Source organism: Nelusetta ayraudi, unplaced genomic scaffold (assembly GCF_046127955.1).
Source record: "Nelusetta ayraudi isolate G7.1 ecotype Tasmania unplaced genomic scaffold, CSIRO-AGI_Nayr_v1 ptg000048l, whole genome shotgun sequence".
NCBI lineage: Eukaryota > Metazoa > Chordata > Actinopteri > Tetraodontiformes > Monacanthidae > Nelusetta > Nelusetta ayraudi.
This window is the reverse complement of record NW_027466098.1, coordinates 14,910,416-14,921,074: the sequence shown is the minus strand read 5'-3', so window position 1 is coordinate 14,921,074 and position 10,659 is coordinate 14,910,416. Positions and strand designations below refer to the sequence as shown.

At 44.6% G+C, this 10,659-nt stretch overlaps 2 protein-coding genes across 3 annotated transcripts; one reads left to right on the top strand and one right to left on the bottom strand.

The window, feature by feature from the left end:
* Positions 1 to 455: 455 nt before the first annotated feature.
* Positions 456 to 4,601, bottom strand: polr1g (RNA polymerase I subunit G). Its single transcript, XM_076036612.1, has 3 exons — positions 4,307 to 4,601; positions 3,866 to 4,010; positions 456 to 2,341 (listed from the first exon to the last, which is right to left on the bottom strand). Exons 1-3 carry the CDS (start codon positions 4,392 to 4,394, stop codon positions 1,639 to 1,641), a joined length of 936 nt encoding a protein of 311 aa, XP_075892727.1. The 5' UTR covers positions 4,395 to 4,601; the 3' UTR covers positions 456 to 1,638.
* Positions 4,602 to 4,653: 52 nt separating this feature from the next.
* Positions 4,654 to 9,909, top strand: irf2bp1 (interferon regulatory factor 2 binding protein 1). Of its 2 annotated transcripts, XR_012928222.1 has the most exons (4): positions 4,654 to 5,942; positions 6,484 to 6,821; positions 7,045 to 7,141; positions 8,058 to 9,909. XR_012928222.1 is itself a non-coding variant. In XM_076036608.1 (3 exons), the coding sequence occupies exons 1-2, from the start codon at positions 4,939 to 4,941 to the stop codon at positions 6,779 to 6,781; spliced, it is 1,302 nt and encodes a 433-aa protein (XP_075892723.1). In that variant the 5' UTR covers positions 4,654 to 4,938; the 3' UTR covers positions 6,782 to 6,821; positions 7,045 to 9,909. The 2 variants fall into 2 exon arrangements, 1 of the variants encoding a protein (XP_075892723.1); XM_076036608.1 differs by having other exon boundaries at positions 7,045 to 9,909.
* Positions 9,910 to 10,659: the final 750 nt, after the last annotated feature.

The following is a 10,659-nucleotide window of genomic DNA, read 5'->3' as shown; positions in this document are numbered from 1 at the left end:
CTTGGCGCTTGATCCAACATCTGTGGGCTCTCTGTGTGATGGATGCCCGGAAAAAAATATAAATAAATCAAGTAGCCCTCACGATGCTACGCCAAATCCAGAGAGCAGAAAGTTAAAGTTTTTTTTTTTTTGAAGTTTTCTGTTTGTTTGGGTTTCTTTTGCATGTATTTCATTAGAGTAGCTCCAGTTGACCATTTGGTGTTTTGGTGAATCTGTGAATGCACTGTGGATCAATAAAAGCCTTGAAGCACGTGCAGAAGGTTAGCACAGATGGGGAGAGGGCGATCGCGCCAGTGGTGCCTGAGCTCATTAAGAAACAAGACCATACTCCAGTGCAGAGCAGCGAGGGAGCCGAGAGAAGGTGCAGAGAGCCCCTTCCTTCAACACTCGGATTAACACCCATTTTCTAAAAAAAAAATTAAATAAAATTTTAAAAAAAAATCAATTCTCTACCCTGAAATTTCATGTTTTTTTAATTGACAAGACGACCCTGTGGAGAACAGTGTAACATTTGAGGGGGTTCAACTGTGGCATGTAAATGATGCTCTGAGGCTGCAAGCAGCAGCTTCACCTTGTAGACTGGCTGGAGTGCAGCGCCACCTCCCTGTCACAGCTGCTAATGCATCTGTTCCGATAAACAGACACAACTCTGAAAGCCAATATGCTGCTTTATTTGTCTAATATAAAGAATGAACTATGATTAAGGAGCCTGCAGCCATTGCAGCAATGAAAACAAGAGAAGAAATACTTCAGTAGTTGTGTGGAAACACTGATGTAAACACTTTTGTTAGTTTTAGTTTTGTTTTTTCAGAGAAGAAATCCTTGTTACATCATTTTTTTTTTGTAGAAACAGAAATTATGTTTCATTAAGCAGTAAAATTTTGACTTGGTGGCACGTTGTGAATTTTCATTGATTCCATCATTGTTTATTCTTCATGTAATTGTGTGTTCTGGTTGTTTATTCGTAGACCAGAGATTCTCTGTTGCACAACGGAAAAACTCCTCTCCAAGCTGCATGATGACTTCAAGCACCGAGCTCTCGGGATGAAATCACTGCACTCATTACAAGGCAGGAGAGGAAAACTGACCCAGCTCAGGGGGTGGAGGGGGTGGGGGGGGATTGATGAACAAACTTTTCATTTCAATTCTTTTAATTGTATTTGGAGGTCATGCTGTCACATTTGCTCCATGTGTCTCAAATCCTTTAAAAGGGAAGAGAGCTCTGTGCCAATACAGTTTTGTCCTTAAATCGTTTAAGTACTCTATGATACCAGGTTGGCTCTTGAAATACGTACTCAGCCCCAGTGAAAAACTAAACATCAACCACATTTTAAGAGGCATTGGAAAAAAAACATAAAACGGTTCACTTTTTTTGTGCAGCTGCAGACATTCTGCATGTGTTAAACTGTCACTGCATAAGCTCAAAACAACCCAAACATTGGCCTCAAACATGCAAGGATCAATTCACCTCATGGTTTGAGACATGTTTAGTTCTCCTCCTCCCTTCAAAACAAGAACAGTCCTGCCAGAGCGAGCCGTGCACGGCGCAATGATGCGCTGGAGGAAATTACAAGCCGTGTGGCAGCCTCACAAGGGCCAGGAACAAACACGAGCGTCACAAGGAAAAGTGATGACAGGCTAGTCGTCATCTGTTTTGCTTTTCTTTTTCTTCTTCTTCTTCTTACCACAACCTTCCACTACATCACCGTCCAGGCTGTCCATCGGTTCCAGTTTCACTGCAACCTCCAGCTCCGCCGTCATGCTGGGCTCCGAGCCCTGCTCCGCCTCCTCCTGCTGCTGCTCTCTGTCCCTCTTTTTCTTCTTCTTCTTCCTCTTCTCCTCCACTGGGCCACCTTCTTGGAGCTGCTGTTCGGCCTCAGTGCCGTCCTGAACCTCCACGGGTTCCACCTTTACCCCGTCCATCGCATCCTCTCCTTGCTCCACCTTGATCCGCTTCTCCTTCTTCTTCTTCTTCTTTTTCCTGCTCCCCTCTTCTTCCCCAGAGTTCAGCGTGGGGGTCTCGCTGCCGAAGGGGTAGAACCTCTGCTTGAGCCCCGGCGGTATGGACGGTGCCGGAGCAGCCGGGATGACCAGAGGAGCCTGGTTGGCGCTGGTGTCTCCGTAGCTCTCGCACACGTTCAGCAGGCCGGAAAACTTTGGGCCAAACCCCACTTGACTTGACGAGTCTTTGTCGCTGGTGAGCAGGCAGAGATCCGCCGTGCCGTGGGTCGACCCCAGGATGCTGTAGATGTGCTGCCGACTTCCAGTTTTGGCTCCCGCTGCGGCAGAAGGAACCTTCAGGGTCTTGAAACCAGAGAGAGGCACCTGTATGCCCCTGAAACTGCATGGAAGGATGGAGAGGTTTGGTTAGACCAGTGTTTCTCAAAGTGGGTGGCACGCCCCCCCTGGAGGGCGCAGAGTCACATCTGGGGGGGCGTGAAACACCGGGCGGGAGGGAGATGCCCCCCCCCCTGCCCGGGGGAACTAATGTTTTCATGTCAGAACTTTTTCCACAGCGGAACAATTAACAAAAAGTGTTCAGTAGGTTGTAGCTAAGACAAAAGGTTGCTCAGGGACACAGGATGGACAAATATTTGACAGGGACGAAAAGAAGAATTCAGGAGTCCGGCGGTGGCCGGTGTTCTTTGTTGTTGGCCACTTTTGGCTGTAGAATCGTTGCACGAGTAGCTGCGGAAACGATGGTGTCGCTGCGCAGCGATCGTTTCGGCGTCTGGTCTATTTTCTTTCTAATGCGAGAGCCACGAGCGAAAAAGCCAGAGGACAATGAACAGTTTTCGAGCGCTGATAGAACGTAATCAAACACATTTGCATCAGTACCTGATCTACGCCGCGACTGGCGTGATATTATGACTTAGCGCACGCCACGCTCAACGTCATCACGTGTGGCAGGTTAATTTCATCAAAAAAAAGACCCCTGAAAGCGCTGCTATTCTGTGCACTTTGTGAGGAGATGGGAGCACAACATAAAGCTGTGTTGTTTCACAGGGAAGCCAGGATGGTGGATGTTACAAAAGTGGTTTGCCAAAAAAAGTTATTTGCACAGCAGAAAAGTGAAAGAAGTATTCTTGTTTCAAAAGTAATGTTCAGGATTTGATGTCACAAAGAGCGACTTGCTAAAGTTGTTTATTTGTACAAAATAAATGATTTCATAAATTAAGAGAAAAGTGAAATGAATGTGAAATGAATGTTCATGATAACAAACAAATGTTGGTTTTGATATCACAAAAAGTGGTGTGCCAAAGGTAAAACATTATTTGCACATTTATGTTGTTTCAGTGAATTTGAAAAAAACTATTTTGTCACCATTTTGGCTTTTGGGAGGGGGCATGAAAATCTTTCTTCCTCCAAGGTGGGGCGTGACAGATAAAGTTTGAGAACCGCTGCCCTGGTGCCATGCAAGTCTATGGGGTCAAAAGTCAACTTTGTCCTAGAGACATGGGGCCACTTGCAGGTTCATCGGGATCCCTCAAGACACAGCCACGTCAAATTTGGGGCTTCTAGCCCCACATTTTATTTATTTATTTATTTATTTATTTATTTGGGGGGTGGGATGGACATGAAAAATGTTCTTCCTCCAAGGTGGGGTGTGACCGAGAAAGTTTGAGAACCACTGGGTTAGACGTCAATCACTAAAGCCTGACAGGAAGGGATTGCAAACAATTACATGTAGTTGTTGGACTGTAGCTGTAAAGCTTCCGCACGGTTTCTAAGTCCGTTTGAAATATCTTCCTACATGATTCTTCTCACTTGACACAATTTTGACAACAATGCATGCAAACACTAGAAAATGGTAAGAATGATGACTGCATTAGAGATGCGAGATCAGGAGAAAATGTGTAGCTACCATTCTGGGTTGAAGCTGGCAGGAGCTTTAATGAGCCACAATTCTTTGTTCTCGTTCTTCAGACTTTTTGCCAGAGTGCTACTACACGGCCTGTGGCAGAAAGACACAAAATCCGCAGGACACTGGTACATGGTGGTCTTCTTGGCTGAGGGGGCAAGAAATGAAAAACAAAACAAATTGTTATTGTTATTCATCTGATCAAGTCACACAAAAACTGTTCCTACAGGACAAATAATACACTCCTATTGATTTGTTTCCGCGTAAAGGACAGGGTTGTGTTACTCCGGGTTAAGTGCATCTAACATAATATGTCCTGTACTGCAAATTGTTGGATTCAAGCAGCCGACGCTGCATATCCAAGCAAAACTGCCACGATCGTATCCAGTTGGTTCATACAGTTTAGCCGATTTGCTTCGAAACGATGAACGCGCGTGTACTTACTGTCTGTTTCCATTGGCTGTTCGGTTGATTTCGAAGCAGGATTATCAGCATCATCCTCGCTCGACGAAGGCGATATGTCTCCTGGCATGATTTAATTTAAAACGAAGCAAAGTATCACGCTAAAACTTTTCGACCAGAAACTAACAGCGAAACGAACGCATGGGAGCGTAGGGCGCACGTGCGACAACACGACACGAACTATGACCTTTCATTACTTCACTTCCGCTCTACGGTTTGTAGTTCCAACTCAGACACGGTAACAAGCTTTGCATATGCCAACCACAGGGAAACAGGACTCCAACCCCCACAATGCACCTCCAAAGGTTATGTAAGGTTCCAGCGTCCATCTGAAAAGCAGTTGACAGCAGTCAAGAACAGGCCGAAGTGGGTAAACAAAACAATTCTAGGAAGAAAAGGGTGCATATAACTTAGTATTTGTCTAGAGTAGTACCCCTAGAATATGTATATATTTTTTCTAAGGTGATCTGAAATTCGTCGGTGCAGAAAATCTTCAGCGAAGCCAAGCCTCGCACCTGTTAACGTAAATAGGTTAACGAGCTAACGTGTGCTAGCACGTTAGCAATCCAGCTGGCCCGTTGAACGGCGGAGCTTAGCCTGCTAGGTTAGCAGCCATGTCGTCCCCCTCCTCCTCCAGGCGCCAATGGTGCTACCTGTGCGACCTGCCAAAGATGCCCTGGACTGTGGTATGGGACTTCAGCGAAGTCGTCTGCCGTGGCTGCGTCAACTACGAGGGAGCAAACCAGATTGAGTTTCTCATAGCGAGTGCGCGACAGTTGAAACGAACTCACGGGATGCAGGACGGCAACGTCAGGTCGCCCGGTCCATCTCCAAACAAACACGGCACGTCGGGCAGGGGAGACGCGGGGACAGAGGGCGGCAGGCCGCACGTCGAGCGTTGCGAGCGAGGGGGAAGAGGAGAGTCTGCGGGTTCGATTCGGGTACCGCCGAACGGGTTGCACCGCGATGGCCAGCCGCCACCCGAGGTCAACCGCCAGAGCCCCAGCGGCAGCCGGAGACCCATGTTGGGGGCCGCCATCCCTCCCAGCCTAGTGACTCAAAACATCGCCGGGATCCCGCATGGGTTACTCGCAAGCATGCCGGCCGGTATCAACGCGAGGGCAGCCTCAATGAACAGCCACATGATTTTCCCCGCCCCGGTACTGGAGATGAGCCGCAGGAACTTCGGGATGGGCATCGCTCCCTTCATCACGCCAGAGTTGGAGCGGGAGCTGAGCTCGGTCCAGAACCAACCCAAAGCGCAGACGCTGGCCCACATCGCCGTGGCCGGCAGCAGTGCCAGCAAGAGTTCCGGGCTGCCGTCGTCATCTTCATCCATGGCCGGAGGCGTGAGTCAAACCAGCCCCAAGCCCGCGTCCTCCCCGGCCAGGCAGCCACGTCCCCTGGCCGCCCGCTCCGGAGGGGAGCCCCTGGGGTCCAGCTCCTCGGCGGAGGCAGCCACCACCGCTGCAGCGCTGCCGCACAGCGGTGCCTCTGAGTTGGGGTCAGCCTCTGCTGTGAACCCCCATGCAGCTGGAAACACGCTGTCCTGCACCTTATGTCACGAAAGGCTGGAAGACACACATTTTGTCCAGTGTCCATCAGTGCCTGGACACAGGTTTGTGTTTTGACATGCTCTGATTCTTCTCGCTTTCAAGTTCGTGAGACATCTTATGTTTGATTTCAATTCATCATTTTTAATAATTTTAAACTGACAGTACTCTTGTGCAGCGCTGTACGCTTACTTTTTTTTTTTTTTAAGTGGTAGCATTGGTGCTAGCAAGCTTAAAAATTCAGTTGCACACCCAGGTGGACAGTTAACATGTTTATTGTGAAATTGATTTGAACCAGGAAATGTAGTTCTTATATAGTTAAAGTGTGATCTCCCATGGAGCAGTTGTACTAACAACGGACGGTTACTTTATGTAGGTCAAAAGGTAATCCTAGTTTTCCCACTTCATGATCATGTTCATAATGCCTGCCTGCCTGCGCAAGTCATTGGCACATGTGCGAGTGGATACATATTTCTCTTCGCACAGGATGATTTTTATTCGCAACTGCTGTCGCACTGTACACACATGAAACACATCAGGTTTTAATTTTTCGCCCTTCCAATAAGCGTTGACACGCTTTTCAATATCCATCTTCTCCATGCACAGGTTCTGCTTTCCCTGCACCAGAGTGTACATCCAGAGCCGGCGGGGCGATGGGGAAGTGTACTGTCCCAGTGGGGAACGCTGTCCACTGGATAACTCCTCCAACAGCCCACCATGGGCGTTCATGCAAGGGGAAGTCTCAACCATTTTGGGCACAGGAGGCGCAGGAGCGGCACCTTCTGCCGCATCTGCATCCGGAGCGGGACCTGGGCCGGCTCCCGCTGGTCCAGGTCCCGCCGGTGGGGGATCAACCAGCGGAGGCGGAGCCGATGTAACTGTCAAAAAGGAGAGAGAGACATGATGGCAACTTGCATGGAACCCAGAATCCAACACAGCAACAGGCAGGTCTACAGACATTTGTCCACTCGCGGCCAACTTTTGGAATTAGGCTTTAGAATAAAAAGAAACAGTTGTTCGTAAATAATTGCTCGCTTTAGTATTTTGATGCGAATGTGCTAATCTGATACAGAAAAGCGGTTAAGTCAGGAGCACACAGCAGGAATGCAGTGACAAATAATTTCCTGGGTTGTTTTTTTTTTTTGTTTGTTTGTCCTTTCGCCACAGTTTTACTATGAAAAAAAGGAGATGTCACCTCTGGACTAGCAAGTCATACAGGACAGAAGCTGCATAGCAACTCAGTGCAGAAACATCCACGCCACAGGTCTTTTTCTGTCCTCATCACCATCCACTTTTACTTCACTTCAGGCTGAAAGATTGAATGCCATCACCATAGCCCTTTTCTTTCGAGTCAAACCTGCCCCCCCCCCCCCCCCCACACACACACACACACACACACACACACACCTTTAAGCACCATTAAGTCTAAGAATTTCAACAGAACGAGAATGTGAAATTAATATTTTTATTGATAAATACGATTTCTTTTTTCTTTTTTCTTTTTTTTTTGTATTAAGAGCTCAACCTCACCAAATCTGGAGAACAATCAAAAATCTGACTTCAGAGAACAGCAGAGAAATGGAAATTGAGTTGGAAAAAAAGAGCACAACTTTGCATAAAGACTGGAAGATGTAGTGAAACAGACTTTTAGCTTTGTAACTTCATGCTAAAAAAGAGGGAGCCAATTGACAGTTTTGTGAACTTACTAGTAATTGTAAGGTTAAAATAATGGTCCGTGTCCAAGTTAGTACTATACCAGCATGACTCATTTATCAGCTGGAAACAAGTGGATGAAGCAACAACACAATGAGTGCAGTGATAATCAGTATTTACTTTGCAGTCTGTGAATGCACCTTAAAAAAGCAGTGGGGAAAATAATGTATTTTACTAATTTCAGGATTCACTGACTTTCAGGTCTACTGCACCTGATGAATGATGCCAGACAGAAGTAAGAAGAAAAAATAATAACAAAAAACAGTTTCTTTATAAAGACTTTTTACAAATTCCTAAAGAATCTGTTTGCATGTGGATGATATCCAGCCATACACACTGAAAAACGAGAAAGCTTATTTTAACAAAAACAACAACAAAAAACAAAACAAAACAATACCCGTATACATGTTGACAAAGTTTTGGTGTAAATGCATCTGATTTGGAACACAGCCTGTTTCTCTTCGCAGAGGCGTAACAGTGAAAAGAAGCTCATCAGCAAACCCGACATTAAGGTTATAATTTGGTGTGTGCGTGTGTGCATGTGCGTGCGTGTGTGTGTGTGTGTGTGTGTGCGCATGTTTTTAAAATGTATTCATTTGTTTAACTCACAGGAAGTAGCCATGACCCAGCACACTGTCGCTATGTTTTCTGGGGAATGCACTAAAAATTTGCCTTGACAAATCCTACACAGATGTCCTGACGGTTGAAACAGTAACTACGGTTGTTTCGTATCTGTTTTTTTTTTTCTGTCGTTGAATAAACTGCAGGTTGGCAGCGCACAGATGTAGAAGTCAAACTGTCAGTTTGGCAGTTGACTCAGATTCAGATACATTTAATTTTGTATCACACTCAGTAATATTTGCCCTTTTGAAATAAAAGGAGCAACAGCCAACTTGGAATTTACACTTATGATGACATAATGTTCAAATTTTATGGTCCAGACAGTTTTTGGGGCAGAATTTTGTTTTGTTTTGTACATATAATGACTGAACCTACCTGCAGACGCACAAATTCAGATTATTTTTCCTTGAATCGAAACGTCTCTCAATTAAAACTCTTCAAAGCTGAGAAACGAAGTGTTGAGACATTTCCCAGTTGTTGACGGCTTCACTTTGACTCGGAGAATTGCGAACGTTTTCGGCGCAGAAGCAGCCATTCGTCGTGTCGCCTCCACCAGCCGCAGAGACTCTGTCTTGACTGTTTGTAAATGTCGCTGACAACGAAATCCAGCCCAGCCTACGCTTTACCCCGAATGTATATGAACAGATATCTATTGGTAGGCCTAGGAATATATTTTATACTAGAATGTTCAATGTTATATACGCTATAGATCTATTATAGTATGTGTGTGCAATCTATTGGTCATTGTATATGCAAAAGGTTTGGAAGTAATTGAAAAACGATTACAAATCATCTCTCTTGTTGTGCTCACAAAGCGAGAATCAACTTGAAAACACAAACGCACTAATTTTAAAATTTATCTCCTGGAGACAAATTCCAAGAATCAACTCTCTCCCCCAATCTGGCAGTTTTTTAATTTTCAACTTAATGCAAAATCTCATTTACCTGGCAAGGGATTTATGCATTATCCAAAATCAGTAATAATTTTTGAGGAGGACTCTCCTTCTTGTGCTTTCTGTACTTGTCTGTGCAGTAACACGTGTAAACCAAAGGTAAATTTATGCCCAAGCTGAAGTTTTATTCTAAAAATATAGAATTGTGTATTTCTTAGCCAGGTCTCATTTTCTTTATCAGGCCCTCGAGTCTGCAGGTCATGTGATTCACTGTACCTGAAGGACGTCTCACAGAAAGGTCTAAACCATTGAGCAAAGACCTAAATAGGCCTTCTATATTTAGAAGTGGTAACACAGATCAGGTCTACTGTAGATATTTTAAAAGAAAAGTCTTTGAATAAGCAGAATTTATGTTTAATATGCACTGATATATCATGCAATCCCTTGTTAAGTGCCTTTTAAAAAAAAAAAAAAAAATGTTTACCGTCTTGTTTGTGTGTCTGGGAACCTCAGGGGAAGTCGGAGTGCAATGGCTTTTTTTATTGTCCAGTCATAGATTTGCCTGACATTGTTTCCCCCTCAGTCGCCACCAGACGGTTCTTGCTTTTATCTGAAGCCTGTGCAAAGTCAGCTGACCATGTCTCTCTTTTGTGTCTTTCTTTGCATTTTTCTGTTTCTGCATTGATGTTATTTTCTTTTATTGTGTCTTTTTTTTTTTTTTTTTTTTTTTTTTTTTTAGACCGGTTTGTTTAATTGCAGCTTCAAGTACAAAATAGAAACTAAGAATAAAATGCAATGGAAACTGCTCGCTGTGATTCTTGTTTTCTCTTAAAGCTACACTCTCCCTTATTAAAAGCAATGTAGAAAAGTAAATTAGATGTGACCATATTTGCGTTGACCAATAAAACTGTAGAGATCACAAAGTCCTTTGTCACGTTCAGTTTTTTTACCCCACTGGCACAACGATGCATAAAAGTGGGTTAGAAGCCACTAAAATCAATAGCTACTATTTATATTTACACACGAGGTCACCTTGTAGGTAAGAGGACCAAATTGTGTTGTGAAGATATGAGATCAAAGTGGAGCAGAAACAGCCATTGGCGGTAACATTTCAGCACTGACACACTTCTTTTTTGTGACCTTAATGTGGTCTCTTAAAAAAACAAAACACGATGCAACACAAACAAAAATAAGCTTGTGTAAGCAGGCGACCTTCAACTCGTGTTCGTGATCCAGATTGCGGTGAAGCACCTCTGACCTTTAAAAATCACTTTGTGGAAGGATTTAGATCCATCTAGTGACGATGGTTGTGCGAGATGGGTCAGATTCGACCTGAGGTGATCTGAGAGGAACGAAGTCGACCTTCTTCCACGCAAGTGTTTTCTTTCCTACGGCCACACGAGGGCGCCGTGACCTCACTTTGAGACAGAGCAGCGGTCGCTTTCCGCAAAATTGTTGCAAAATACCTTTTTTTTTTTCTTTTTTTTTTAATGTTTTTTTTCTTTTCTTTTTATTTGTAATGATTAGGAGGGTGAATTTCCAACTTTCATCATTT

What these genes read in the sequence shown, in the direction of transcription:
- irf2bp1 (XM_076036608.1), top strand. Translation starts at nt 4,939, where the DNA reads ATGTCGTCCCCCTCCTCCTCCAGGCGCCAATGGTGCTACCTGTGCGAC. An exon ending in CCATCAGTGCCTGGACACAG is followed by an intron (nt 5,943 to 6,483) that starts GTTTGTGTTTTG and finishes CTCCATGCACAG; the next exon opens with GTTCTGCTTTCCCTGCACCA.
- polr1g (XM_076036612.1), bottom strand. Translation starts at nt 4,394, where the DNA reads ATGCCAGGAGACATATCGCCTTCGTCGAGCGAGGATGATGCTGATAAT. An exon ending in ACAGCCAATGGAAACAGACA is followed by an intron (nt 4,011 to 4,306) that starts GTAAGTACACGC and finishes TTGCCCCCTCAG; the next exon opens with CCAAGAAGACCACCATGTAC. An exon ending in GCCAGCTTCAACCCAGAATG is followed by an intron (nt 2,342 to 3,865) that starts GTAGCTACACAT and finishes CCTTCCATGCAG; the next exon opens with TTTCAGGGGCATACAGGTGC.